Genomic DNA, 25,370 nt, shown 5'->3' with positions numbered 1-25,370 from the left:
GAGGGATCCAGGTGGACATGAGTGTGCACGAGGCTTATGACACAGTTGGGAAACCCTGTGCTCAGTTCAGTTCAGTTCAGTCGCTCAGTCGTGTCTGACTCTTTGCGACCCCATGAATCGCAGCACGCCAGGCCTCCCTGTCCATCACCAACTCCCAGAGTTCACTCAGACTCGCGTCCATCGAGTCAGTGATGCCATCCAGCCATCTCATCCTCTGTCGTCCCCTTCTCCTCCTGCCCCCAATCCCTCCCAGCATCAGAGTCTTTTCCAATGAGTCAACTCTTTGCATGAGCTGGCCAAAGTACTGGAGTTTCAGCTTTAGCATCATTCCTTCAAAGAAATCCCAGGGCTGATCTCCTTCAGAATGGACTAGTTGGATCTCCTTACAGTCCAAGGGACTCTCAAGAGTAGTCTCCAACATCGCAGTTCAAAAGCATCAATTCTTCGGCGCTCAGCCTTCTTCACAGTCCAACTCTCACATCCATACATGACTACTGGAAAAACCATAGCCTTGACTAGATGGACCTCAGTCAGCAAAGTAATGTCTCTGCTTTTCGATATGCTATCTAGGTTGGTCATAACTTTTCTTCCAAGGAGTAAGCGTCTTTTAATTTCATGGCTGCAGTCACCATCTGCAGTGATTTTGGAGCCCCCCAAAAATAAAGTCCGAGACTGTTTCCACTGTTTCCCCATCTATTTCCCAGGGAACCCTAATCTTTAGAATGAGGCATAAGCGTGCCAATCATTGCCCTAGAGGGAGAAAATAGCTTTATTTTAGTTCATGATAAACAAACATTCTCTGCTCCACAGAGAGACACTGTCTGTACCACTGTTTAAACATCCTTGAGGAATGGTGAAACAGTCCATTCCTGGGATCAGAGAGAAATGCAGAAATGATGTCACCTGGATTTTTTGTGCCTGGAACGTTGCCATCAGTGCCTGTGCTTTATTTTTGGTTATGAATGTTGGGGTTACCCCTTGCATTTAGGAGAAAATTGTGTTCTGTGCTTTCCTGGTGTCTTGTTCCAAGGCACTCTAGTTCTGTCTTTCAACCAATAAAACAGATTTGTGGTGTTTCTTTTATTGAACTTTTAACAGTCTCTTTAGTAAATACAGGTAGTTGAATGACTGTTCCAAAGTGCAATAGATGACAAGCTTCTTTTCTAGAAATAAGGCCTTTCTTGACAACTTTGCCATGTATAACAGAACTTTTGGTTGTTGTTGTTGTTGTTGTTGTTACCCCTTGTGTTCTTCCAAACTTCTGCTTAGAGAAAAAGAAGAAAAAAAGGGGGGGAATATATCTGAAGTCCATTAGTGTTAACTCCCTGTGACACGGATGAAGGAAAATACTTTAATATTTAAAAAAACAATAATGCTGAAAGCTGTCCATGAGAGACTGAATGTAAAAGTAAAAAGTATACATCGTTGTTTTAAAAAAATGAATTTTTCAACATGTTTATTTTCTATGCACTTTTTAAATTTAAGTGATAGTTCAATGAATACAGAGGGCGAGACAGTTCATGCTCCTGGAAGCAGCCCTCCACCGATGGCCAGCAGGGACCTGGTGGTTAAACAGCTCGACCTCCCCATCCTCAGTAACTCAAACAGTGCCTCTCCATTGGAGACCCAAGTCCCAGTGGGGTTGAGCCCCAGTCGCCCTCGCTGCTCACATGCTTGATCGCATGCCTTTTACTGGCTGGCTCCACTCCTCATTTCCTCATCTCCTTACTGGTGTTTTTCCGGGATCATCTCCCAAATAAATCCACTTGCACTGGAACCCTTCTGTTGGGTACTGCTTCGGGAAAATCTAAACTAAAACCATATGATATAATCATTTTTTATAACATACCTCAAAATGTAAAGATTATTGCAATGGTCATTTTCTGTAAGAAGAGCATGAGGGCACAACATAGAGGGCTCTTCGAGGATGCTGTGCTTGCACAGGTCTTGTATTGAAAAGTGAAAAGTGAAAGTGTTAAGTTGGGCGCTTGGTTGTGCCTGACTCTTTGCAACCCCAGGGACTGTGGCCTGCCAGGCTCCTCTGTCCATGGGATTTCCCAGGCAAGAGTACTGGAGTGGGTAGCCATTCCCTTCTCCAGGGGATCTTGCCAGCTGAGGGATCAAACCCAGGTCTCCTGCATTCCTCACAGATTCTTTACCATCTGAACCACCAGATCTCATATTATATTTGAACAACTCTCCTTACATTCTCTGTTCCAGTTATCCTGACCTGCTTTCCATTTCTCTTGACCATCTCTGGACAATTACATAAATTGTTTCTGAAATATTTTTTGATTCCCTCAAATTCTACCCATCCTTTGGTTGCCCCTTAAATATTACTTCCTTCAGAAAGCCTGCCCTGACCTACCCAGGCTGGATTAGACGCTTATTCTCAGTGTTTCCATGCCACCCCATCACAACACTAGACACATTATGTTCCAATTTCTTTTCACTCGTGTGACTCCCCTTGCACTTAAAGTTTGCAGAAAAGTGCAAGGAATGTATCTATTCAGCACACTAAATAAGAATACCTGACAGTATTTGCTGAATGAATAATAAATAATATTAATGACCGTTTATAGGACACTCCTTCATAGAAATTTTTTAAGTCTTTCTTGAGTTTGTTACAGTATTGCTTCTGTTGTGTGTGTTCTGCATTTTTGGCTGCCAGGCATGCAGAGTCTCAGCTCTCCGACCAGGGATCGAAACTGCACCCTCAGCACTGGAAGGCAACGTCTCATGCACTGGACCACAGGGAAGTCCCCATATGATTTTTTTGTTTGTTTGTTTAATCGTCTAAACAGCGCTAGAGCAAGGGGTAGGATTATCATCATTTCCATGTGCACATAAGAAAACTAAGGCACAGAGAGACCAACTGGCCTAAAAGGACACAGCTAATAAACAGGAGTATAAAGATTGGAACCCGAAATTTTGATGGAACCAAATCACATATTTTTAAATGATAGAGATGAGTTCATGATTCAGAGTAAAGTTCTTTGGGGGTAGAAATTGGAAAAGACAAATGTCCTCAAATTTCAAATTTTGAGAAAGCCCTCACCAAAAAGCTCTAGTTCTAGGGAGAAAGGAGAAGGGACCACATTAGGAGCGGACTCTTAAACCAAGCAGACAGACCTTGACTCACATCCTAGGCCTGCCTCTTCACTGGCCATGTGACCACTGGGCAAGCAACTCATCTTCTCTGAAGCTGGAAACCAACTGCTGTTTGATAAGAAGCTTCTTTGGCTACACCAAGTCAGGGAACAGATCACTGTATTTAAGAGGTAAGTGATTTATTCTGTAAAGCAAGTATCCTTCAATGAAAAATAAATAAAATTTAAACAATAAAGAATAAGGATGAGATTAAAAAAAGATAAATAATTAGATTATTGGCAAAGGTTTGCCATTCACTCATGAGAGATGTAGGATTTCTTTCTACATTGATTCATTATAAGTTTTATTAGACATGATGCATGAAATGTGAACAAAAATAGTTTCCTAAATGACATTGTTTCACATGACTTCTATCTAACCCCTCAGTGCCAGGAAATTACTCAGTGCTTGAAATCATAATACATTCAGAGATAATTGCCATCATATGCCCTACAGGGCTGACCTACCTCAGCTCTGTTTTTCTATCTTTCCTTCTTGCCCTCTGTCCTATGTGTTTTCTGCTGCCCTTGAATTTCAGCTGGGTCTCTTCTTTATGGTGAAGATTTTAGCTAAGGTACACTAAGGATAGCCCCTGGAGGAGGGCATGGCAACCCACTCCAGTATGCTTGCCTGGAGAATCTCATGGACGAAGGAGCCTGTGGGCTACAGTTCGTAGGGTCACACAGAGTCAAAATGACTTAGCACACACTCATGCAGACTAAGGATAGACTCTCAAACACTTTGCAGAGACAGTCCCCTGAATTCAGGTCCTGTTGCTTCTCCACTCTCAAATTAAAATTCTATTGCAGTTTGCTTGGTCATTAATTATTAAGTGCTTAGCACAATTATTAAGTGCTAAGGAGGCAAGCCAGGTACTGTTGTAGTGTCATCTTTTGCAATGAGCAATAAAACTTAAAGAACAATCCAATGGCCATTCACAGTAAGATAATATGTATATATATATATGCTCCTACACAGTGATGAATTCACAATAAGATAATATGTCTATATATATGCTCCTACACAGGCTCAGAGGTTAAAGCGTCTGCCTGGAATGCAGGAGAGCTGGATTCGATCCCTGGGTTGGGAAGATCCCTTGGAGAAGGAAATGGCAACCCAGTCCAGTACTCTTGCCTGGAGAATCCCATGGAGGGAGGAGCCTGGTAGGCTACAGTCCATGGGGTCACAAAGAGACTGAGCGACTTCACTTTCACTTTCACACAGTGATGAATAGGGCCTTTTAGTGGTTCTTCACTATCACCCCAGGCACTCTCAGCCAGACAGAAGGTTTGCTGTTTCCAGGAGGAGGAAGAAGGCGGTTTCAGCGCGCTGCCCAAGTTTCTTGGTCCCTTCTCACCATTTCGGTGCACGCAAGCCTAATTCCATCCGTCAACCCCTGCACCTTGTCTGATGGTGCCCTCTAGCGCCAAAGTGCTGGAGAATTCGTGTTTCTTTTGTTTTCTTCTTTTTAAATTTAATCTCCATCCAAGGAGACTTTCTTGAGTCAGTTATTTCATGAACCTGTTTCTAAATATGTTTGCAGGCTTCCCTCCAGTCATTGATATTCCACTATCCTCTTTCCTATGTTGACAAATTCTCTTTCAAAGGTGTCCTTCAGGCCACAATATAGGCCTCCCGTCTAAGAAAGTTTCTGAACCCTGAAATTTGTCAGTGGAAAATTTTAATTTCTGTTCATTGATTTCCCTCTGGAACAGCATGTCAAAGTCTTACTCAGAATTTTTTCTCCATAGCTGAAATTTACACTCCACGAGGGATATATGTGTATCCTGGGGTGGGGGACTGCAGTTGCTTAGCAAAGTACAATGCTTGGGCTCTGTGGTAGAATAATGGCCCCACCCCATGGATATCCATTTCTTGATCCCCAGAACCTCTCAATATGTTACGTTACATAGCAAAAGTGGTTACATTGCCAACATGATTAAGTTAGGGATCTTGAAATAGGGAGATGGTCCTGGGTCATCTGGTTCAGATCCATGTAGGCACAAGGATCCTTGAAAGTAGCAGAGGGAGGCAGAAAGAGAGAATCAGGAGATAGGATGAAAGGTCAGAAAGATGCAGGTTGCTGGCTGTAACGTGGCGGAAGGGAGTGACTAGCGGAGGAAGGGGGTGGCCTCCAGACACTAGAAGAGGTAAGGAAATGGGTATAGCCCTTGAGAGTCCAGAGGAAAATCCAGTCCTGCCAATACTTTAATTTTAGCCCAGTGAGACCCATGCCAGACTTCTAACTGGAGAACTGCAAGGTCATATATCTATGCAGTCTTAAGGCACTTCCAAGTTTGTGATAATTTCTTACAGCAGTCATGCTAATTCAGGGGTTCTTTGGGTTATGTTAGAAAATATCAACATGTACCTTTTACATGATTGAGCAACTCGAAGTGGAGGTGACAACATGCTAAAACTGAAGTCAGGTAACACCATGCTTTTTCTCAAAATCCTATGACAGCTTTTCATGTCACACAGCGTGAAAGCCAAGTTTATATGCTGGCCTCCACGCCCCACAGGATAGATGAGTCTTCCTTCATTTATCTGGCCTCATATTCCTCCACTCTTGCCCTTACTCCCTCTGCTTGATCCACACAAACCTTTCTGTTCCTTAAACACATCAAGCAGGTCCTGCCTCAGGGCCTTGGCCTTGACGGCACTCCCTGTCCAAATGCATCTTCCCTGGATCAACACAGCTCCTGTGTACTCGTTTCCTTTTAGGACTCTGATATAATGTCCTCATATCAGAGAGGTCTTCCCAGGCCAGCCTGGCACAAAAATAGCATTATATCCTACCCCTGCAGGTGAAAAGTTTTAAATTTTATATATCATTTCTTTATTTTTTGTCATATGATACATTTACTTTCAGCTTCCTCTCCCCCCACCTCAAATACAGGCTGCATGAAATTGGGGATTTTCATCTGTTAGATCCCTGCTATGTCACCAGGAAAAAGAACAGTGTCTGGCCATGGTAGGCACCTAAGAAATATTTGCTGAATGAATAAGTGAATAAATGTATGAAGAAAATGATTCAAAATTTGGATAATTAAATTTTAAATTCTTGAGTTTGATTTCTTAGTTTAATGTAACAGATGCTCACATTTAAAAAAAAAAAAACAATATAAAGTATATAAAATGAGCATCTTTAAACCTCCTAGCTATTCCTCCTCATGTCTGCACTGTATCACCATTTTCAGTCCCAAGCTCCCAAAATACACACTGTTAACTCTTTGGTGGATATTCTTCCAGTACATGCTATGCCAGCTTGCATGTGAATATAGTTTTTTTTCTTTTTAAAGAATCTTCTTGTATTCACAGCTTTGGGACATCCTGTCTCCACTCCATAATACACTGTGAATGATCTTTTTATTTGCACATCAGAACAAACAGATCTTCCTCCTTCTTTCAATGGCTCCAACGGCCATATTATGTCTGTGTCTACAGACAGTTTTTACTCTTCTATCGATGGCCGTATAGGCTGCCTTAGTCTTTGCTCTTACAAATAAACCTGCATATATCTTTACATCATTCTATGAGCATTTCTGTAGAATAAATTCCCAGAAGTAACACACTGGCTCTGAGATAATATAGACATCACATGCTGGTAGGTGTTGCCAAACTGCCCTCCAAAGAACTTGTACCAGTCTACACTAATCTCAACTGCATCTGAGAGGACATTTTAACTGAAACATTGACTTTCTAATGGGGCACAGCCTAGAGTACTTGACAACTTCGGAAGAGTTCAAGTTATTAAAGACTGTCAAAGCAAACCAAATGTTTATCCTAAGAGGTACACGATGAATCTAAAGTCACAGATACTTACCTGGGGCAGAAATCCATACAAAAAGCAACTGAAAAAGAGACATCCTTCCTTGAAAAGCCTCTTGCCACTTCAGAGACACTATGCCCCATCCCCAGCCTTCCTGGAGCGCTAGGGAGTGGCACCCTCTAGGTAAGGAGTCCTTGGGTGAAGCATTCTGTCTCTAGGCCCCCAGTATACACTTCCTTGTGGAACAGTACTTGCTAAGTGACCTGTAAAATGTTACTTTCTTCTCTCAAGTAGGCAAAAGCTCCAGTAAGGAGATGTGCTCAAGCGAAAAGGAAAATGTCCCCAAGTCATATTTCTCTACATGCAAAGACCTCCTAAGCCCTGGTCAGTCCTGGGTGAGTTGAGTGAGTGAGGACTCTTCACCTTACTAGAGTCATTCATTTTCAAAGGGATTCCATTTTTAAGTGACTCCACTAAGATAGAGGCTTCCCTCATATCTCAGTCAGTAAAGAATCTGCAATGCAGGAGACCCAGGTTCAATCCCCGGGCATGATGATCCCCTAGAGGAGGGCGTGGCAACCCACTCCAGTATCCTTGCCAGGGGAAATCCCGTGGACAGAGGAGACTGGTGGGCTACAGTCCATGGGGTTGCCAGAGTGGAACTTGACTTAGCGACTAAATCACAGCACCACTAAAGTACATCATTCTGCCTGTTCTATGCATTTCAGTTCAGTTCAGTTCAGTCATTCAGTCATGTCTGACTCTTCTGACCCCATGGACTGCAGCACACCAGACTTCCCTGTCCATCACCAACTCCCGGAGCTTGCTCAAACTCACGGCCATAGAGTCAGCGATGCCATCCAACCGTCTCATTCCCTGTATCCCCTTCTCCTCCATCTTCAATCTTTCCCAGCATCAGGGTCTTTTCAATGAGTCAGTTCCTCTCTTCAGGTGGCCAAAGTACTGGAGCTTCAGCTTCAGCATCAGTCCTTCCAATGAATATTCAGGACTGATTTCCTTTAGGATGGACTGGTTTGATCTCCTTGCTGTCCAAGAGATTCTCAAAAGTCTATGTGTTTATTACACCCAAATTTGAAGTAAGACCTGGAATCTCTGCTTACCAAGTTTTTGAGAACTTACACATTCATAGAAAAGGTTACGAAACCAGATAGAGATGAGATGCAAAAACAGTGTAATACCTAGCCCAAAGGCAATAGAATACAAGTTAATACATTTAAGTTAAAACTTGGAGGGAGGAAAAAAGAACTTGGAGGAAGATGGGAATCAGCCTTGGGACCACAGATAGGAAAGATCTGCCTGGCTGAATGGAGAGTTTACATTAAAAGACCTTTGGAGTCAGCAAATAGGTGACCCACAAGCTAAACAGGACTTGCAGACCACATTTTTAAATGCTGGAAGAGCCTTAACAATTTGAAGTTCATTAGCATTTTATTTGGAGAAGGCAATGGCATCCCACTCCAGTACTCTTGCCTGGAAAACCCCTGGATGGAGGAGCCTGGAAGGCTGCAGTCCATGGGGTTGCTGAGGGTCAGACACGACTGAGCAACTTGACTTTCACTTTTCACTTTCATGCATTGGAGAAGGAAATGGCAACCCCCTCCAGTACTCTTGCCTGGAGAATCCCAGGGACGGGGGAGCCTGGTGGGCTGCCGTCTATGGGGTCGCACAGAGTTGGACATGACTGAAGTGACTTAGCAGCAGCATTTGATTGGTCCAGCATTCCACAGTTTACCAAAGGTGCTTCCCCTCCTTGCTACACCCTGCAGCTTCTCACATTTACCTGCCTGGCCACACAAGCTTTCTCATTTGCAACTGTTGTTATGGTTACCTGAACAGGATTATGTGATCTCAGATGTGTTAGAAGGATAGAAGGATAATGTTAAGAACAAGGGAGATTGTGTTTTGACCAGGCTTTGCCCTGCTCTGGCTTTTGAAAGGGACATTTACCAATGTCCAGGGAGTGATCCTATGGGTTTGATGCCAAGCCATATCCCAAGGAGGGTTGGAAAGAAAGGTAGACTTACAGGGGACTCTTGAATCAGTGCACTTCTCTCTACTTCCATTACCCCTATTTAGTTAAACCACTCCAAGAACTTACCTGGTAGTCTAGTGGTTCAGACCCCATGCCTCCAAGGTAGGGGACACAGGTTCGATTTCTGGCTGGGGAACTGTAGATCCCACATGCTGCACAGCATGGCCCAAAAAAAGTTTTTTTAAAGCCACTCCAGTCTCAGACTTGAGCTACTGCAACAAGCTAACTTCCCAGTCTAATTTATCCTGCTGTCTACTCACCGCCACTTGACATTGAGTTCATTTCAGTATGATACTTCTTAAATATTCCCTGAATCTCTGCACCTAATCACCAGCATCTCCATCCTGGATCAGTTGCCTCTTCAGCCATCATACTTATTTCCAGTGCATTGCAAGCGGCACACAGCAATCTTTTCTTTCTTCTTTTTATTTTTTTCTTTAACTTCCTGGCCATGCCATGTGGCAGGCAGAATCTCAGTTCCCCAACAAGGGATCAAACCCATACCCTTGCCTTGAAAGTGCCGAGTCTTAACCACTGGATGTCGGGGAAGTCCCAGCAATCTTTTTAAAAGCACAAACATAAGGCAGCCTTCCTTTGTCATCTGAATTCCCACCACTGTGGTCTCCTTCCTGCCCTCCAATCTGACCTAGTGCCCACTCACCTCAGAACTTTTGCTCTGGTCATTTTTCATCTTTGGAATACTTTGCTTTAGAACACAGATCCGACCATAGTGTATGTCCTTTCCAAGGTGAAATGTCTCACCTCAACTATCACTGCCTTGAAAGGTCTTTTCTGATCACCCTGGTAGGAGCGCTCACTTGCTACAGGGTTTTCCTAGCTTTTTCTTCGCATTCCTTATTGGTGTCTGAATGCTGTATCAGTTCACTAACAAGTTTGCTATCTGTGCCCTCCGCTAGAGTGTAAATCTTAGACAGGGGTTCCAGTTGTTTCGTTCAATGCTGGATTCTCATTGCACAGAATAAATATATATTCCTAGCTCCTGTAGGAGAAGGCAATGGCACCCCACTCCAGTACTCTTGCCTGGCAAATCCCATGGACGGAGGAGCCTGGAAGGCTGCAGTCCATGGGGTCGCTAAGAGTCGGACACGACTGAGCGACTTCACTTTCACTTTTCACTTTCATGCATTGGAGAAGGAAATGGCAACCCACTCCAGTGTTCTTGCCTGGAGAATCCCAGGGACGAGGGAGACGGTGGGCTGCCGTCTCTGGGGTCACACAGACTGAACAGTCGGACACGACTGAAGTGACTTAGTAGTAGTAGTAGCTCCTGTAACCCAGAAGGACCCTCCGAGGCCTTCCCAAAATGGTCCTCAAGCCAAATCCTCCACCTGCCTTTTGTCTGTAGAAAAGCTTTAGTCAAAGAAAAAGTTTAATCACAGAAGTGAGAAAAATGCAGAAAGAAAGGAAAACAGTCAAGCCAGACAAAATAATAATACTTTAGCCGTTAAACAAAGTCAGGGACCTTTATTTCTTCCCCGAGGACTATCGATAATATTCTCAGCTTAATCTTTTGAACTGTTTTGCAGGTACAGAAACCTCCACCAAGTGGAAGAATGCTGCCCGCAAGCACGTAGACCCCAGACTGACTGGAACCAGAAGGCTGATGGTGCTGACTCCCAGTTACCTCACCACCAACCATTCAGAAGAATGTCCAGGAGGTGATCATGCCCTGTTGCTTTAACACTGTAAGACCCCTCTCTACCCACTCCAGGGTGGGACAGTCTTATGGGTACTAGCTTGCTCTGGCCTCCTTTGCTGGGCAAAGCAATAGAGAGCCCTTCTCTCCCAGTTCACCCAAAATTGTGTCTCTGAGATTCAATTCAGCATTGGTACACAGAGGCTGGGTTTCAGCACCACTCCTCAAAAAGTGTCATCAAATTCATAGTGACAGAGTACGGCCATCTCTTGGACTGGATGTAGCAATAACATTTTTTTCATTGTTGAGAGCTGTTGAATTCAGTCATTATGCCAAGAACTAAAAAGAGCTGGTTCTGAATTCAACTCAGAAATCAAAAGTTTTGAAATTTACCCCCAAACAAAACAGAATTCTCCTTTGGCTTTATTTTTGCCCTTCAGTTACCTAATGTACAGGGTGGATGAATAACGCATACGCAGCTACAGGCTTTCTACTTAACTTCTGGGCTTGCATCAAAATACTGTTCACCTTCACACCCTTCTCCTTAGCCCTTCCTATTTCTTATTCACTCTTCTTCTGTACTGCAGATTTTTCTCACTATTGTACAAAGAAATTGGGATGTATATTTTCATGGTAATTCATTTTTGGAATTTTGTCACCTTACGTAGTGACTTCTTCCAAGATGCTTTTTTCCAATTAAGAAAAATTCATAGAGACAGAAAAGTTATTAGGAGTTATTGTTTAATGGGTTTTCAATTTCAGTTTTCCAAGATAAAGTTCTGAAGATGCTGGTGGTGATGGTTGCACAACAATATGAACACACTTAAAAATGGTCAATTTTATATAATGTATTGGAGAAGGAAATGGCAACCCACTCCACTATTCTTGCCTGGAGAATCCTGTGGACAGAGGAGCCTGGTGGGCTGCTGTCCATGGAGTCGCACAGAGTTGGACACGACTGAAGCCACTTAGCATGCATGCGTGCATTGGAGAAGGAAATGGCAACCCACTCCAGTATTCTTACCTAGAGAATCTCAGGGACGGAGGAGACTGGTGGGCTGCTGTCTATGGGGTCGCACAGAATTGGACATGACTGAAGTAATGCAGCAGCAGCAGCATATAACATATATTTCACCACAATTAAAAATTTTTAATTTGTCTTTGATTTTAATGATTAAAAAACCCTCATAACTTCCCATTATTCTGAAGATTCAAAATAATGTTACAATTTTCAGTTGTTCTGTAGGATCCAGCTGGCTTGGCCCTGCCTGTCACTCCAGCTTATCACATACATTGCCTCTTCGCTGCAGCCACTTTAAGTTTTCAAAGACATCAGACTTCTTCCACCTCAGGGCTCTGGTGCTTGCTGATTAATCTGCCAGGAGCAGACAAATCCTCATGCAAGTAGCCCTTTTTAATTTTGTTGAGCTCTCTGGCCCAATACGGAGAAGGCAATGGCACCGCACTCCAGTACTCTTGCCTGGAAAATCCCATGGACAGAGGAGCCTGGTAGGCTGTAGTCCATGGGGTTGCTAAGAGTCAGACACGACTGAGCGACTCCAATTTCACTTTTCACTTTCATGCATTGGAGAAGGAACTGGCAACCCACTCCAGTGTTCTTGCCTGGAGAATCCCAGGGACGGGGGAGCCTGGTGGGCTGCTGTCTATGGGGTCGCACAGAGTCGGACACAACTGACGCCACTTGGCAGCAGCAGCAGCGGCAGCAGCTGGCCCAATGACCTCATCAGGCAGAACTGCTGCAACAAAATCTGCATTTTAACAAGATCCCCAGGTAATTTGTGTCTGTGGGGTCACACAGAATTGGACACGACTGAAACGACGCAGCAGCAGCAGTATATAATATATGCTAAGTGCTAAGTCGCTTCAGTCGTGTCCGACTCTGTGCGACCCCAGAGATGGCAGCCCACCAGGCTCCCCTGTCCCTGGGATTCTCCAGGCAAGAACACTGGAGTGTGTTGCCATTTCCTTCTCCAATGCATGTAAGTGAAAAGTGAAAGTGAAGTCGCTCAGTCGTGTCCTACTCTTACCGACCCCATGGACTGCAGCCTTCCAGGCTCCTCCATCCATGGGATTTTCCAGGGAAGAGTACTGTAGTGGGTTGCCATTGCCTTCTCCAATATAATATATATTTTATCACAATTAAAAATTTTTTCAATTTGTCTTTAATTTTAATGATTAAAAAACCCTCATGACTCTCAAACATGTTTGAGAGTCCAGCTCCAGATGACTGATGAGTACAAACACAGAAAACAATAATCATTATATCCCCCAACACTCTTCTGGAGTTTTCCTTCTTAGCTTCTAGTTAGTTACTTCAGACTGAAAAACTCAAAGCGCCAGAAGGGGATGGGAATAAACCCTAGTGTCTGCTGCCACCTTGTGGTGAGAAGTTCCAACCCAGCGAGAATTTGCTCTCCTCCAGGAAATACACCAAATGTCAAAAGGGAGGGGTGGGCTCAACTTTCTCAGCCGTGTGTTTTGAGAGATCACTACAAAATAGCCCAAGGGGGTGTACTGTGAGAAAGCCAAATAAAAACTGGACAGAGAGCATTCATCAGTTCCACATGAAAGAGCTAACAAAAGCTGGGGTCGTTGGAATTAGTGTTGGTGGTCTCGGTTCTTCCCGCTTCGGAATGCAGACATGCACATTTGAATGTGATAATCAGTTGGTGTGTGATTATTTTGTTACCAACCCAAATGGCAGTGGTTAGACAAGCAGGTCACCTATTCACATCTGCCCTGCCCTGGAGTCTGCAACACGGCTGGGAATTTCCCACTGCTCTGTCAAATGCATCATTGATGACCTCTGTAAAGTGGTAAACAGGGCTGGTCCCACAAATGATGTCTGTAACACCTGGAAGGGAATAAGGAAGCACTTCCAAAAATTTTCCTACATAATTTACCCCCAAAGAGCCCAGGAGTCAAAAGCGCCTCGGTCACTGGATGATTTTGTTTTGTAGTTTGTGAGCCTAAGAGCTAAAGAAATTAACAACAGCTACTGCAGGTGAGGTTGACAGCAATGGATCACCCTCACCTGTATACTCCAGAGTGCTTTAAGGTTGCTTACGAAAGAGCTGGCCAGTACCGAAGATTTCAGCAGCCCAGAAAGAGAAGCGGCTCGATCAAAAGGAAAGGGATTGAAAGGTAGGAAACTGGGGCTCATTTTCTTCTCTCTTCAGTGAGATGCTTTGGATTTTGCATTAAACAATATTCACTGTGCTGATCAGAAAAAAGTAGCATGTTTTTAAGCACTGCATTTAGAAATGAAGGCTCTGTGTGGATCAGAGGGAACAGGGACCGCATATATAGACAGCATATATACATTGGATCAGGGAGTCTAGTGCCACAATGGAAACCTCGTTTTGTGATCAGAAAAGTCTTCATTGTAATGGGAAAACCTTTCCTTTCTACCTGAACTTAAGATTTAATGTCACATATGATATTAACATTAGTAGATACTAAGTTCATATTTAAGTCTCACAGTTTAAGACAGCAAACACTATTCTTTTGAAAAATTAATAGCGCATTTTTCAAAATAAGTCCATGATCAGTGCTCTTTCCATTCCCCTTTCCAGCAATTTGGGCTGTGGTAATGTGTACTAATTATATTTTATCCATGTGCATGCTCTTTACTGTAACCTAAAAACTGTCTTATACCTCATATTTCTTGCTAGTGGCAAAACCATGAAGATGAGCATGGAATACTCCAAATGTAATACATTTTAATTTGGAAAGGCAGTGAGATGATTATTTTCCAATTTGGGGAGTATTCTTTCTTACCAGATTCATGAGCAATAGCTCAGATAGGTAGAAAAGTGTCGTTTTCATGAGGCCTGAAGTATCAAAGACCAGACTTCTGAACTTCCATGGGCAAAATGAAATTTTGCGGAGATTTCCACTTCCAATAAAAAAATAGGGTTTAAAAGGAGAGGCAATACAACCAAATAAATTCACAAGCAACCAAGATACTTAAAAGGTTAGGGAAGAAAAGATTCTTTTCATAACGGCAATGGTAGCAGTTCTATTCCTAGGCTTTGGAGCAAAATCATCTTATTAATTATGTTATAAAATTAATGAGGGTGGGGGGATGGGACTAGGAGGTGCATTTTGGAGACTCAGAAACTGCTTAGAGCTGGGTTTTTTACTTGATAGGTGTTGCGTGGATGACCTTGGGGGTTCCTGAACCTCCTACATTGTATTCCCATGTGTGTGTGTATTTATGGTAGTAGAAACGGATGGTTTTATTAAAAGTTCTCCTAGAGGTCCATGGGAAATTAGTCCTAGCCCATAAATGACTTTTTATCTAGAAATAGAGGACTGGTTTTTTAAAATCCCTGGAATTTTATGGATATTGTTGCTTTGGATGAAACTAACATCAAAATAGTTAATCAAGGAAGAATATTAGATAAATAAGGGTATCATGGAACAGGTGATACTCACTTAGCACAGAAACTAACAGAATAGACTTTGGGGTCAGAGTATCTGGGCATAAGTTATTTAAGTTTCCAAGTTTTAATTTCCTCATTTGTAAAATGGAGATGATAGTAGGAGGATTGAAATAAGTAATACATATCAAAGAACTCAGATGAGTGTTTAGCACATAAAAGTCTACTAAGAAATATTACCTATTTTATTACTAAAATGATGAAGATATTATTTATTTGGAATTTTGGAAATATGCATTTATAATTATTCTCTCTAAATCAGTATTCTGCATAAAATGCAGCATTTATAGGACCTTGGAGAATGTATTTTTATTATCTACCTAGCAGACACTCTCATGTCTCATCACATTTGGAACCACATTTTGAAGTCCAGCAAAAAAAAAATCTCAAACTGTGATTAAAAGAGATCACCAATTTGCCAATATGAGGTAATATATTCTAACACTCTCAAACCAAGATTAAAATCTGCATTCTATACTCTGTCAATTAAATTAATCTCTCTGTGTCTCAGCTTACTCATTAGTAAACTGAAGATAATAATATAAACTACCAGCTCTGAGGATTAAATGAGATAGTGGCCAGAACACAACTCTAGAGTTCAGCAACAAAATACCAAGTAGTTGCTTTGGCTTTGGATTTGATGCTTGGTCTTCGGTTTTCTTTTTTGGAACTGTATAATTTGTTCACATTTGTAGTTGATTTTCATGATTCTAGTGTTTCATTTTTAACTTTTCAATTTCCTTAATACAAGTTATTTTTCCTTTGTTCAGATGGCATAAAGCTGAGTCTACCAACTTAGTAAAACAAAATGTATTGGTCCCTAAAGAGGAGTCATCCAGTAATAGTGACATGGAATTTCACAAGAACCAGAAAAATCAGAAGAAAAATATGGTGAGGAAAGTGAAGACTGCTTTGGGGAGGATGCTGTCACACTCATACAGAAGCAAGCCAGCAAGTGTCAACAAAGAGGGTGCCCCTGACCACAAAGAAACCCTCCTTCCAAATACACAGAGCCTTCTTAGAATTGTCAAAGAGCTTCCATCGCCCAAGTTATTTACCAAACCAAGAATGAGAAAGCTCTCCCAGAATGGTAATACAAGTCAACATATGGTTCAGTGTCAAGGCCAAGAGAGAAAATGAAATAGGACAGCTTTTGTTGCTAGCCACAGAATAGCATTTCTGGGGAGCTTGTCTGAAATGCAGAAGTTAAGGCCCCCACACAGGGCTACTGAGTTAGAATCTGCCTTTTAGAAAGATCCCCAGGTGACGTATGTGTGTGTATGTGTGTGTGTGTGTGTGTGTACATCTTCAAAAACGGAATTAGATTGCATTTGAGGTCACTCCCACTCCAATTAATCACTGGTCTCATCAGTCTAAAACTACTTTTCACGGAAATATTCGATGTGTGCACAGGTGTGTATATATATACGCATATACACATGTACATATATTAGAAAATCAAACCAAAGTGGGCTTTTCTGGTTTTGTTTCTGGAGAAAGAAGTGAGGCAGATTTTCAAATGGCTGCTTCCAACAGACGAAGGTGTGATGAGAATTCTATTTTAAAAATGTATGATTGGTAAGTCGTAAAGGAAATTTTATTTTATTATACCTACCTCCCACATACTTTGTGAAGAATTGGCGTTTGAACTGTTGACAGTTTCTTTTGTGACATGGTAATGACGTTTGGTTTGGTGGGGGGCTCTTGTGAGTGATGACTACTATTTGCATTCTCCTTTTTAAAATAGACTATTTTTGTAGAGCAGTTCTAGGTAAACTGGAAAAATTGAGTGGAAAATACAGAAATTTCCTCTATACCCCCCTCTCCTTATCCCACCCACACGATTTCCTCTATTATGAACTTCTTGCCTTAGTACAGTACACTTGTTAGTTGATGAGCCAATATTAACATATTATTATTAACACTAGTCCATAGTTTACGCTGGGCTTCCCTGGTGGCTAAGTTAGTAAAGAATCCACCTGCAATGCAGGAGACCCAGGTTTGATCCCTAACTTGGAGAAGAAATGGCAATCCACTCCAATATTCTTGCCTGGAGAATCCCATGGACAGAGGGGTCTGGCAGGCTACAGTCAGTCTATGGTGTCACAAGAGTTGGACACAGCTTAGCAAGTAAACAGCCACCATAGTTTACATTAGGACTCACTCTTTGCCCCCACAGTTCCGTGGGTTTGAAAAACCCACCGTGTAATGTGCCTCTCATTACAATACCGTACAGAAAAGCTTCAGTGCCATAAATACCCTTTGTATATTTCTAGTTCCCTTGACAGTACAGCATTCTATAAATATATAGAATACTTATGTATATGTAGGTGATTCACATGTATCTTCAATTTCACATCATGATAAGGCTGCACACCTGGTAGATACTTTTTCCAGAAAAAAACAAAAACTGATGGCCTCCAGCTGACGCATTACCCTTTCAAACAAACTCTCTCTTCTGGAAAAAAGACAACTAATACAAGCATCCAAGCATCTAGCAATTACCTGGCATAGACTGACCTGCCTGTTTCTATTGAAAACAGCGATGAGGGCACACTCCTCTACTGACTGGGCTGGACTTGGAGAGTCCAGCAGAAAACAGAGGACCAGAGCCTTCTCCCACAGCCCACGCATTGGCTTATTTTTATCATAGCTGAAATAACAAATCTCTACGCTAAGATTTCTCCAAGAAACTTGCCCATCTTCAGGCTGCAGCTCAAACATTCTGATTCTCAACTGTGGCCAAAAGACAGTTGCTCATCCCTGTTGATCCTCATTAGACTTTAAAACAATTATGTAGTAAATACTTACTATGTGGCAGCCACACTGTAAGTGCTAGAGCAGCAGACATAGGCATGGTCTCTGCCCTCCTGGAGTTACAGAGGGCATGGAGGGGCATTTCAATGTTATGCATATATTTGCCTCTGATGCAAAAAGAAGAAGCACAGGCCAGGGTGGGTACACATCATGGATGCTGAGTTTGGGAGAGGGGGCTCGAGAAAGCCTCCCTAAGGAAAAGACAACTCAGATGAGACCTGGAGGACAGCTAGAGTTAGATAAGGAAAAAGAGTGAGAACAGTTTTCCAGGAAGAGGGTAGAGCATGTTCAAGTCCCAATGTCAAGAGAGCACTGGGCATAATTAAGGAATGAAAGTAATCCAGCCAGGGAGAGTCTGCTGAATAAGGTGATGAGGGTGTTTTGAAACCATGTTAAGAAATTTTAACTTTTCCTAAGGGTGATAAGATGCTTTCAAGCTGGGGATTAATATGATTTGAAAGGCATTTTTTAAAGGTAGCTCAGACTGCAGGGTAGAGACTGGATTGGAGGAGGGTAAGATCCGATGCAGGAGGAATGATAAACAGGCTCTTGCATTCATCCAAGGCAACGGATAATTTTAGCTGGGGCTGGTCGTGGCAGTGGGGGTGGTGAGGTTGAAGAGAATGTTCACTGGCAGGAGTTGCAAGATTTGGGCAAGAGCTGACAGTGGAAGGTGGGGGAGAAAGGAGCGTCCCTCTGGGTTGAGCATCCGCTTTGAATTTAGAGCCACCAGTCCCTGAGCTGAGGAGCCATGGTTCCTCAATGCAGTTATCAAGTGACGTGAAGCAGATTACATTGATTTTAGGGGCTGGGCACAGCATGAAAACACTGAAACATGGAACATGCTGCACACCCCGCTTTTCCCAGTGCCTTTTTTGACCCCTTTCACTACATCAAGGAAAAAAGTCTCCTCTCCTTCCCTTTTTCTATCCTAATAAAAAAGGGAGTAGCCTCAAGTTTACTACCTTCTGTTGGCAATGACATGATTTGGGGTTTACCATACTATTCCCAGTGTCTATATTTTTGATACTGGTTTTTGATTTATGATAGTGTTTCCAGTTTCCTTTGTAAGCATGTTTATTGTGTTAAGAACTGATTTTTTTTTTTAATGAGGATGTTTTTTTTCCTTATCTTTTGGCTGTGCCGCATAGCCTGTGGCATCTTAGTTCCCTGACCAGGGATTGAATCCGAACAGCCTGCACCAGCAGCGAGGGCTCCTAACACTGGACCCCCAGAGAAGTCCCAAGAACTGAACTGACAGAGAAAAATATTAAGGACTCTAGGATTCAGAGGGCTCCTAGTATGTGGGAAAAACTATTAAGATGGTATGTGAATGACTGAGCACACTTAAACGTCTTCAGTCAACAGCAAGTAGTCGTTGGCTTGTCTTCTATGTTAGAGGGTACTTTTTCTAATTCCACAAGAGTTACAGGGAAAAACAACAGAGGGCAAAAGTGAAGTTTCAGAGACAGTTATCAACCACCTTGTCAAGACGGGTTGGTGACTATGGAGGTCATGACCACAAGAAAAGGCCAAGTGTGCAAGAGAAAGTGCGAGATTCAGCAAAGCAAGTTCATTTTCAATTTTAACCCCAAAGAAAAAAAGCCACTGAAACTGCATGTGATGCTTGCTTTTCAGGAGATTTTCTCATAGAAAGAGTATGTTTATTATTGTGATCCTTCAAGACTGTCTGTTTTTTCCCCCTCACTCCCTCTAAGCAACTATACAACTTGACGTTGTCGGAGCAGAGACGGAGGCGATAACCCAAGGAAATACACTCCTCCAAGCCAGGAGAACCAGCAAGCATTTATCTTAACATCACTTCCTTCAGGAATGAAAAAGGTAAAATGCTAAGACAAACTTGCGTCTAAAGACTTACACGGAAGTCAATGCTCAGGCCTGTGGTAAAAACCAAGTTCTCTCCCATTTAAAGCTGCCCTTTGTGTCTCCACTCCTGGAATTCAGGGCACAGCAAGTGGACTTGCCAGGTCTGATTCCTCAACTTCTGAGCTCGAATGGTTCAGCTTCTGCTATAATCTGGGCAACAGTGGGGTTTGCAGCTTTATATTGACTTGGTCAGCTGTTCAAATATCAAGTTGGTATATTAGCATCTGGCATATCATGCATGCTCTGTGGAGAGATACTCTCCAGACCAACCCCACAGAATTTCTGCAAGGATGCAAACATTTGTCCAAAACAGTAGCCATTAGCATGTGTACTTTGAAGCCTTTGCATATGGCCGGTTGTTGTTGTTCAGTCCCTCAGTCATGTCCGACTGTTTACAACCCTATGGACTGCAGCATGCCAGGCTCCTCTGTCCTTCCCTGTCTCCGGGAGACTACTCAAATTTATGTCCATTGAGTCCATGATGCTTCATAACCATCTCATCCTCTGTCACCCCCTTCTCCTCTTGCCCTCAGTCTTTCCCAGCTGATGTGGCAGTATAACTGAGGAATTGAATTTTAAGTTTCATTCCATTATAATTGAAATTAAAATACAAATAGAACATGTGTATAGTATAGACAGTGCAGCACTTGATGATCCAGGACGCTCCAACCCAAAGCTTGTGCTTATCTGTACTTAGATCAAGTTTGTGCCTAAATTGCCCCTGCTATTTTTTAATGGAATCTGAAGTATTGTTTCTTTCGACATAATAAGCATTTATTAAAGCTGACTATGTTCCAAACCCTCTTCTAAGTGCTTTAAAAATATCAACTCAGATATTCCTTACAACAGCCCTATAAAGTAGGTAACAATAGCTTGCTGCAATAAGTAGGATATTATTTTAGGGATGGCAATGAGAGGTTAAGTAATTGGCCCAGATAATCGGAAGAGCCAGGCTTCAAATCCAGGAAGATTTGACTCTATGAGTGCTTATTCCTAATTACTATGCTGTTCCTGCTGTGCTCGGTTGTGTTGACTTTTTCTGACCCCTTCGACTGTAGCCCGCCAGGCTCCTATGTCCATGGAATTTTCCAAGCAAGAGTACTGGTGTGGGTTGTCATTTCCTTCTTCAGGGACTCTTCCCAACCCAGGATTGAACCTGGGTCTCCTGTGTTTCTGCACTCATTGCAGGCAGACTCTTTACTGCTGAGAAGAGTAAAGCCCTGGGAAGCCCACTAATTACTATGCTAGGTACTAATTGTACTGTCTATTATGGTAGCCAATAGTCACATGTGACTATTTGCATTAATTAAAACTAAATAAAAAGAACAGTCCATTCCCTTCACTGCACTAGCTACATTTCATGTGCTCAGTTAACAAATATGGCCAGTGGCTATGGCATTTGACAGCACAGATAAAGAACACTTTCATTTTTGTGGGAAGTTCTATTAAACAGCGCTGCTCTAGTGCACTGCCAGAGTATACCAGTATTAGTTTTGAATTTTGCCTCTTGAGTGCTAGGTTCATATTTATCATATTCCTAATATGTGCAAGAATACACAGAAGAACTGTGCATAAAAGATCTTCATGAACTGGATAATCACGATGGTGTGATCACTCATCTAGAGCCAGACATCCTGGAATGTGAAGTCAAGTGGGCCTTAGAAAGCATCACTACGAACAAAGCTAGTGGAGGTGATGGAATTCCAGTTGAATTCCATCTTTCAAATCCTGAAAGATGATGCTGTGAAAGTGCTTCACTCAATATGCCAGCAAATTTGGAAAACTCAGCAGTGGCCACAGGACTGGAAAAGGTCAGTTTTCATTCCAATCCCAAAGAAAGGCGATGCCAAAGAAGGCTCAAACTACCACACAGTTGCACTCATCTCACATGCTAGTAAAGTAATGCTCAAAATTCTCCAAGCCAGGCTTCAGCAATACGTGAACCGTGAACTTCCTGATGTTCAAGCTGGTTTTAGAAAAGGCAGAGGAACCAGAGATCAAATTGCCAACATCTGCTGGATCATGGAAAAAGCAAGAGAGTTCCAGAAAAACATCTATTTCTGTTTTATTGACTATGCCAAAGCCTTTGACTGTGTGGATCACAATAAACTGCGGAAAATTCTGAGAGAGATGGAAATACAGACCACCTGACCTGCCTCTTGAGAAATCTGTATGCAGGTCAGGAAGCAACAGTTAGAACTGGACATGGAACAACAGACTGGTTCCAAATAGTAAAAGGAGTACGTCAAGGCTGGATATTGTCACCCTGCTTATTTAACTTCTATGCAGAGTACCTCATGAGAAACGCTGGACTGGAAGAAACACAAGCTGGAATCAAGATTGCTGGGAGAAATATCAATAACCTCAGATATGCAGATGACACCACCCTTATGGCAGAAAGCGAAGAGGAACTCAAAAGCCTCTTGATGAAAGTGAAAGAGGAGAGGGAAAAAGTTGGCTTAAAGCTCAACATTAAAAAAACGAAGATCATGGCATCTGGTCCCATCACTTCATGGGAAATACATGGGGAAACAGTGGAAACAGTGTCAGACTTTATTTTTGGGGGCTCCCAAATCACTGCAGATGGTGACTGCAGCCATGAAATTAAAAGATGCTTACTCCTTGGAAGAAAAGTTATGACCAACCCAGATAGCATATTCAAAAGCAGAGACATTACTTTACTGACTAAGGTCTGTCTAGTCAAGGCTATGGTTTTTCCAGTAGTCATGTATGGATGTGAGAGTTGGACTGTGAAGAAGGTTGAGCGCCGAAGAATTGATGCTTTTGAACTGTGGTGTTGGAGAAGACTCTTGAGAGTCCCTTGGACTGCAAGGAGATCCACCAGTCCATTCTAAAGGAGATCAGCGCTGGGATTTCTTTGGAAGGAATGATGCTAAAGCTGAAACTCCAGTACTGTGGCCACCTCATGCAAAGAGTTGACTCATTGGAAAAGACTCTGATGCTGGGAGGGATTGGGGGCAGGAGAAGAAGGGGACGACTGAGGATGAGATGGCTGGGTGGCATCACTGACTCGATGGCTGTGAATCTGAGTGAACTCCGGGAGTTGGTGATGGACAGGGAGGCCTGGCGTGCTCCAATTCATGGGGTCACAAAGAGTCGGACATGACTGAGTGACTGAACTGAACTGAATATGTGCAGGGCAGTTTCTACATTTGGGGGCTATAAATGTGACCCAATGGCCCTTGTCCTGTTTCCATGGAACTTATAGTTTGATGGAGGAGATAGACATTAAACCATGGCACTGTTAGCTCTCAGAATGTTCTCATATGCTCTCCTATGTTCTCATATATTTGAATCAGTTGTCCATGTTTTGAAATTAGAATCATTCAAACAAGTCTGGATTTTCAACTTCCTTTTGAAAAATAAGAGGATTTGGCAACATGGAGCCTGCAGTTCCTCCAGCAACAGCAGGAGCTATACAGAGGCCACCCACTTTGCAGGAGGCCCGTTCTCTCCAGGCCATGCCAGCCCAACTGAGCCTGTTTCTCAAAACGTGCCTGACCCTTCAAGACATTTGACTTTTTAATAACAGTATTCAACACACAGAAATAAGTAATTACCAAGCTAAGTGCTTAGTAGGAAAAAACCAAACAAACAAACACTGGGTTTTATGAGAGAGAAACAAGAGGAGTTGTGCTCTGGTTAGATTGGGGAAGGTTCTGCAAGTGACACTGGAGCCGGGGTGAGCTGGCAGGGCTTCCCAGGTGGCTCAGCAATAAAGAATCTGCCTGCCAATGCGGGAGATGCAAGTTCCATCCCTGGGTCAGGAAGAACCCCTGAAGGAGGAACAGCAACCCACTCCCATATTTTTGCCTGGGATATCCCAAGGACAGAGGAGCCTGGCGGGCTATAGCCCACGGGGTCACAAAAGAGTCAGACACGATTGAGTGACTGAGCATGCACGCAGGAGCTGGCAGGGCAGGGCAGAGGTTCCACAGACTCATTTGTAAACTTGGGCAAAGGGCAAGACCCAAATGTGATTGCACATCCCACTTTGTGTAGGTCTCACAGTAGTCCTGATGGTAATTACTAAACACAAGGGGAAGGAAGAGTGAACCTAGTAAGACTAAAAAGGCCATATTAGCCAGGAGCCATGACCTAGGAATGAGTTTTAATAGCACAGGTACTTGTAACCAGCAAGCCAGGACCATGGGAAGGGTATCAGGCATGCGATGAAAAGAACCCAGAGCTTTCTTTTTTATGTTTGGAAACATGTCTGCCATGAAAATAAGGAAACCTGCAGAAAAGAGACCAGATTAGCAACTGGATCCAGTGATAATGAGCTTTCTGGGGCACTCATCTACAACAGTCCCACACTCTGGCTGTGCTCAGCGGCTACAGAGGCAATTTCTTCTTCTTCCCCTTACGAATGACCTGCTTTTTTCCTGACACTGTATATTCTTTCAGAACCAGACAATCTCATTTCTCTGCACCCTATAGATCTCTTCAAAGAGAGCTCTGGGCACAAAGGAGATGCATGGGGCGTGGAGAATAATATGAATACAGCCTCCAATCCAATGTTGTTATGTGGCAAATATTCAGTTTAAAAGAGGATGTCGCAAGGGTAAGAGTGTTCGCTGAAGCACCATCACAGAAATAATGGTGGCACTTCTTAATCTGATGTGTTTTTTACATTTTTATGATAGGTTCCATATTCATCAAAAAAGAGACCATACTTTCCGGTATTTAAAAGAAAGCAGCACAGCATGGAAAACATTCTCCGGAAATCAGATTTGACAGTGGGAAAACTTCAAATGCAGGTAGTGGACAAAGGTTTTTACTTTGTGTTTCAAAAGCATCAGAGGCCTGGGCTCAACTGAACGCACAGCCCTGCTAGACAGCATGGCTGTCGGACGAAACTAATGATTAGCATGAAGGCATCCTGTTAGTGGGGGGCATTTGAGAGTGGCTACAGGATTGCTGAGGGCGCTGAGGATGATGCTGTGTGCCTACTAAATGTTAAAGTGAATTCAATTAAAATGAAGGCACACACACAAGGGCTGGAGAAGAAATGAGATTGTCTTTAGCACTGGGTGGTAAATGCATGTTTTCAAGCTCTGTTTGCTATGACTTGAATTAGAATAATCCTTTGGGACTTGCAGACATCCACCAGTTCCTGAACTCATCTCTCAGGAAAAACAGCTCTCCCTTGGGTGTGGACAAGGCTTTCTAACACATGGCTTCGTTTCTTTGTTTTGGGCTAGGTGGATGACCTCATAGAAACAGTGACAGATAAATCCATGAAGTTATTGGCCCAAAGACATGCTGAACTTCAACAGTGTGAGTTTCTAGGGGATGAAATTCTTCAGTCTTCTAAGCAGTTGCAGAGGATGTCCAGGCGAACCATGAGAAAGTATAAATTGAAAAATGTGTGTTTCCCATGTACTTGGTGCTGCTTCCGATTCTGATTCTGATGGCATAAAAGTTATGTTTCATAGAGATTCTTATCTTTGGTACATAATCCTGAATAAATTTCTCTTAATCAGTTCGGGGAGGGGTGAGTCTAAAAATATTCTGCCCAACAGTCCTTATAAAAATATTTTTCCC

The 25,370-nt window shown here is 42.8% G+C and overlaps 1 protein-coding gene across 1 annotated transcript in view; it reads left to right on the top strand.

Moving 5' to 3' along the window:
* Positions 1–25,370, top strand: part of C19H3orf49 (chromosome 19 C3orf49 homolog) — a 48,407-nt gene that overhangs the window by 16,400 nt on the left and 6,637 nt on the right. The window contains 9 exon segments of the mRNA XM_060402255.1: positions 2,672–3,281; positions 4,178–4,313; positions 10,523–10,681; positions 13,614–13,797; positions 15,869–16,188; positions 19,634–19,726; positions 19,729–19,757; positions 24,470–24,583; positions 25,028–25,192. Coding sequence (XP_060258238.1) covers positions 13,673–13,797; positions 15,869–16,188; positions 19,634–19,726; positions 19,729–19,757; positions 24,470–24,583; positions 25,028–25,192 — 846 coding nt within the window. The 5' untranslated portion in view covers positions 2,672–3,281; positions 4,178–4,313; positions 10,523–10,681; positions 13,614–13,672.

This window comes from Ovis aries, chromosome 19 (assembly GCF_016772045.2).
Source record: "Ovis aries strain OAR_USU_Benz2616 breed Rambouillet chromosome 19, ARS-UI_Ramb_v3.0, whole genome shotgun sequence".
Lineage (NCBI taxonomy): Eukaryota > Metazoa > Chordata > Mammalia > Artiodactyla > Bovidae > Ovis > Ovis aries.
This window is presented reverse-complemented; position numbering and strand designations above follow the sequence as displayed.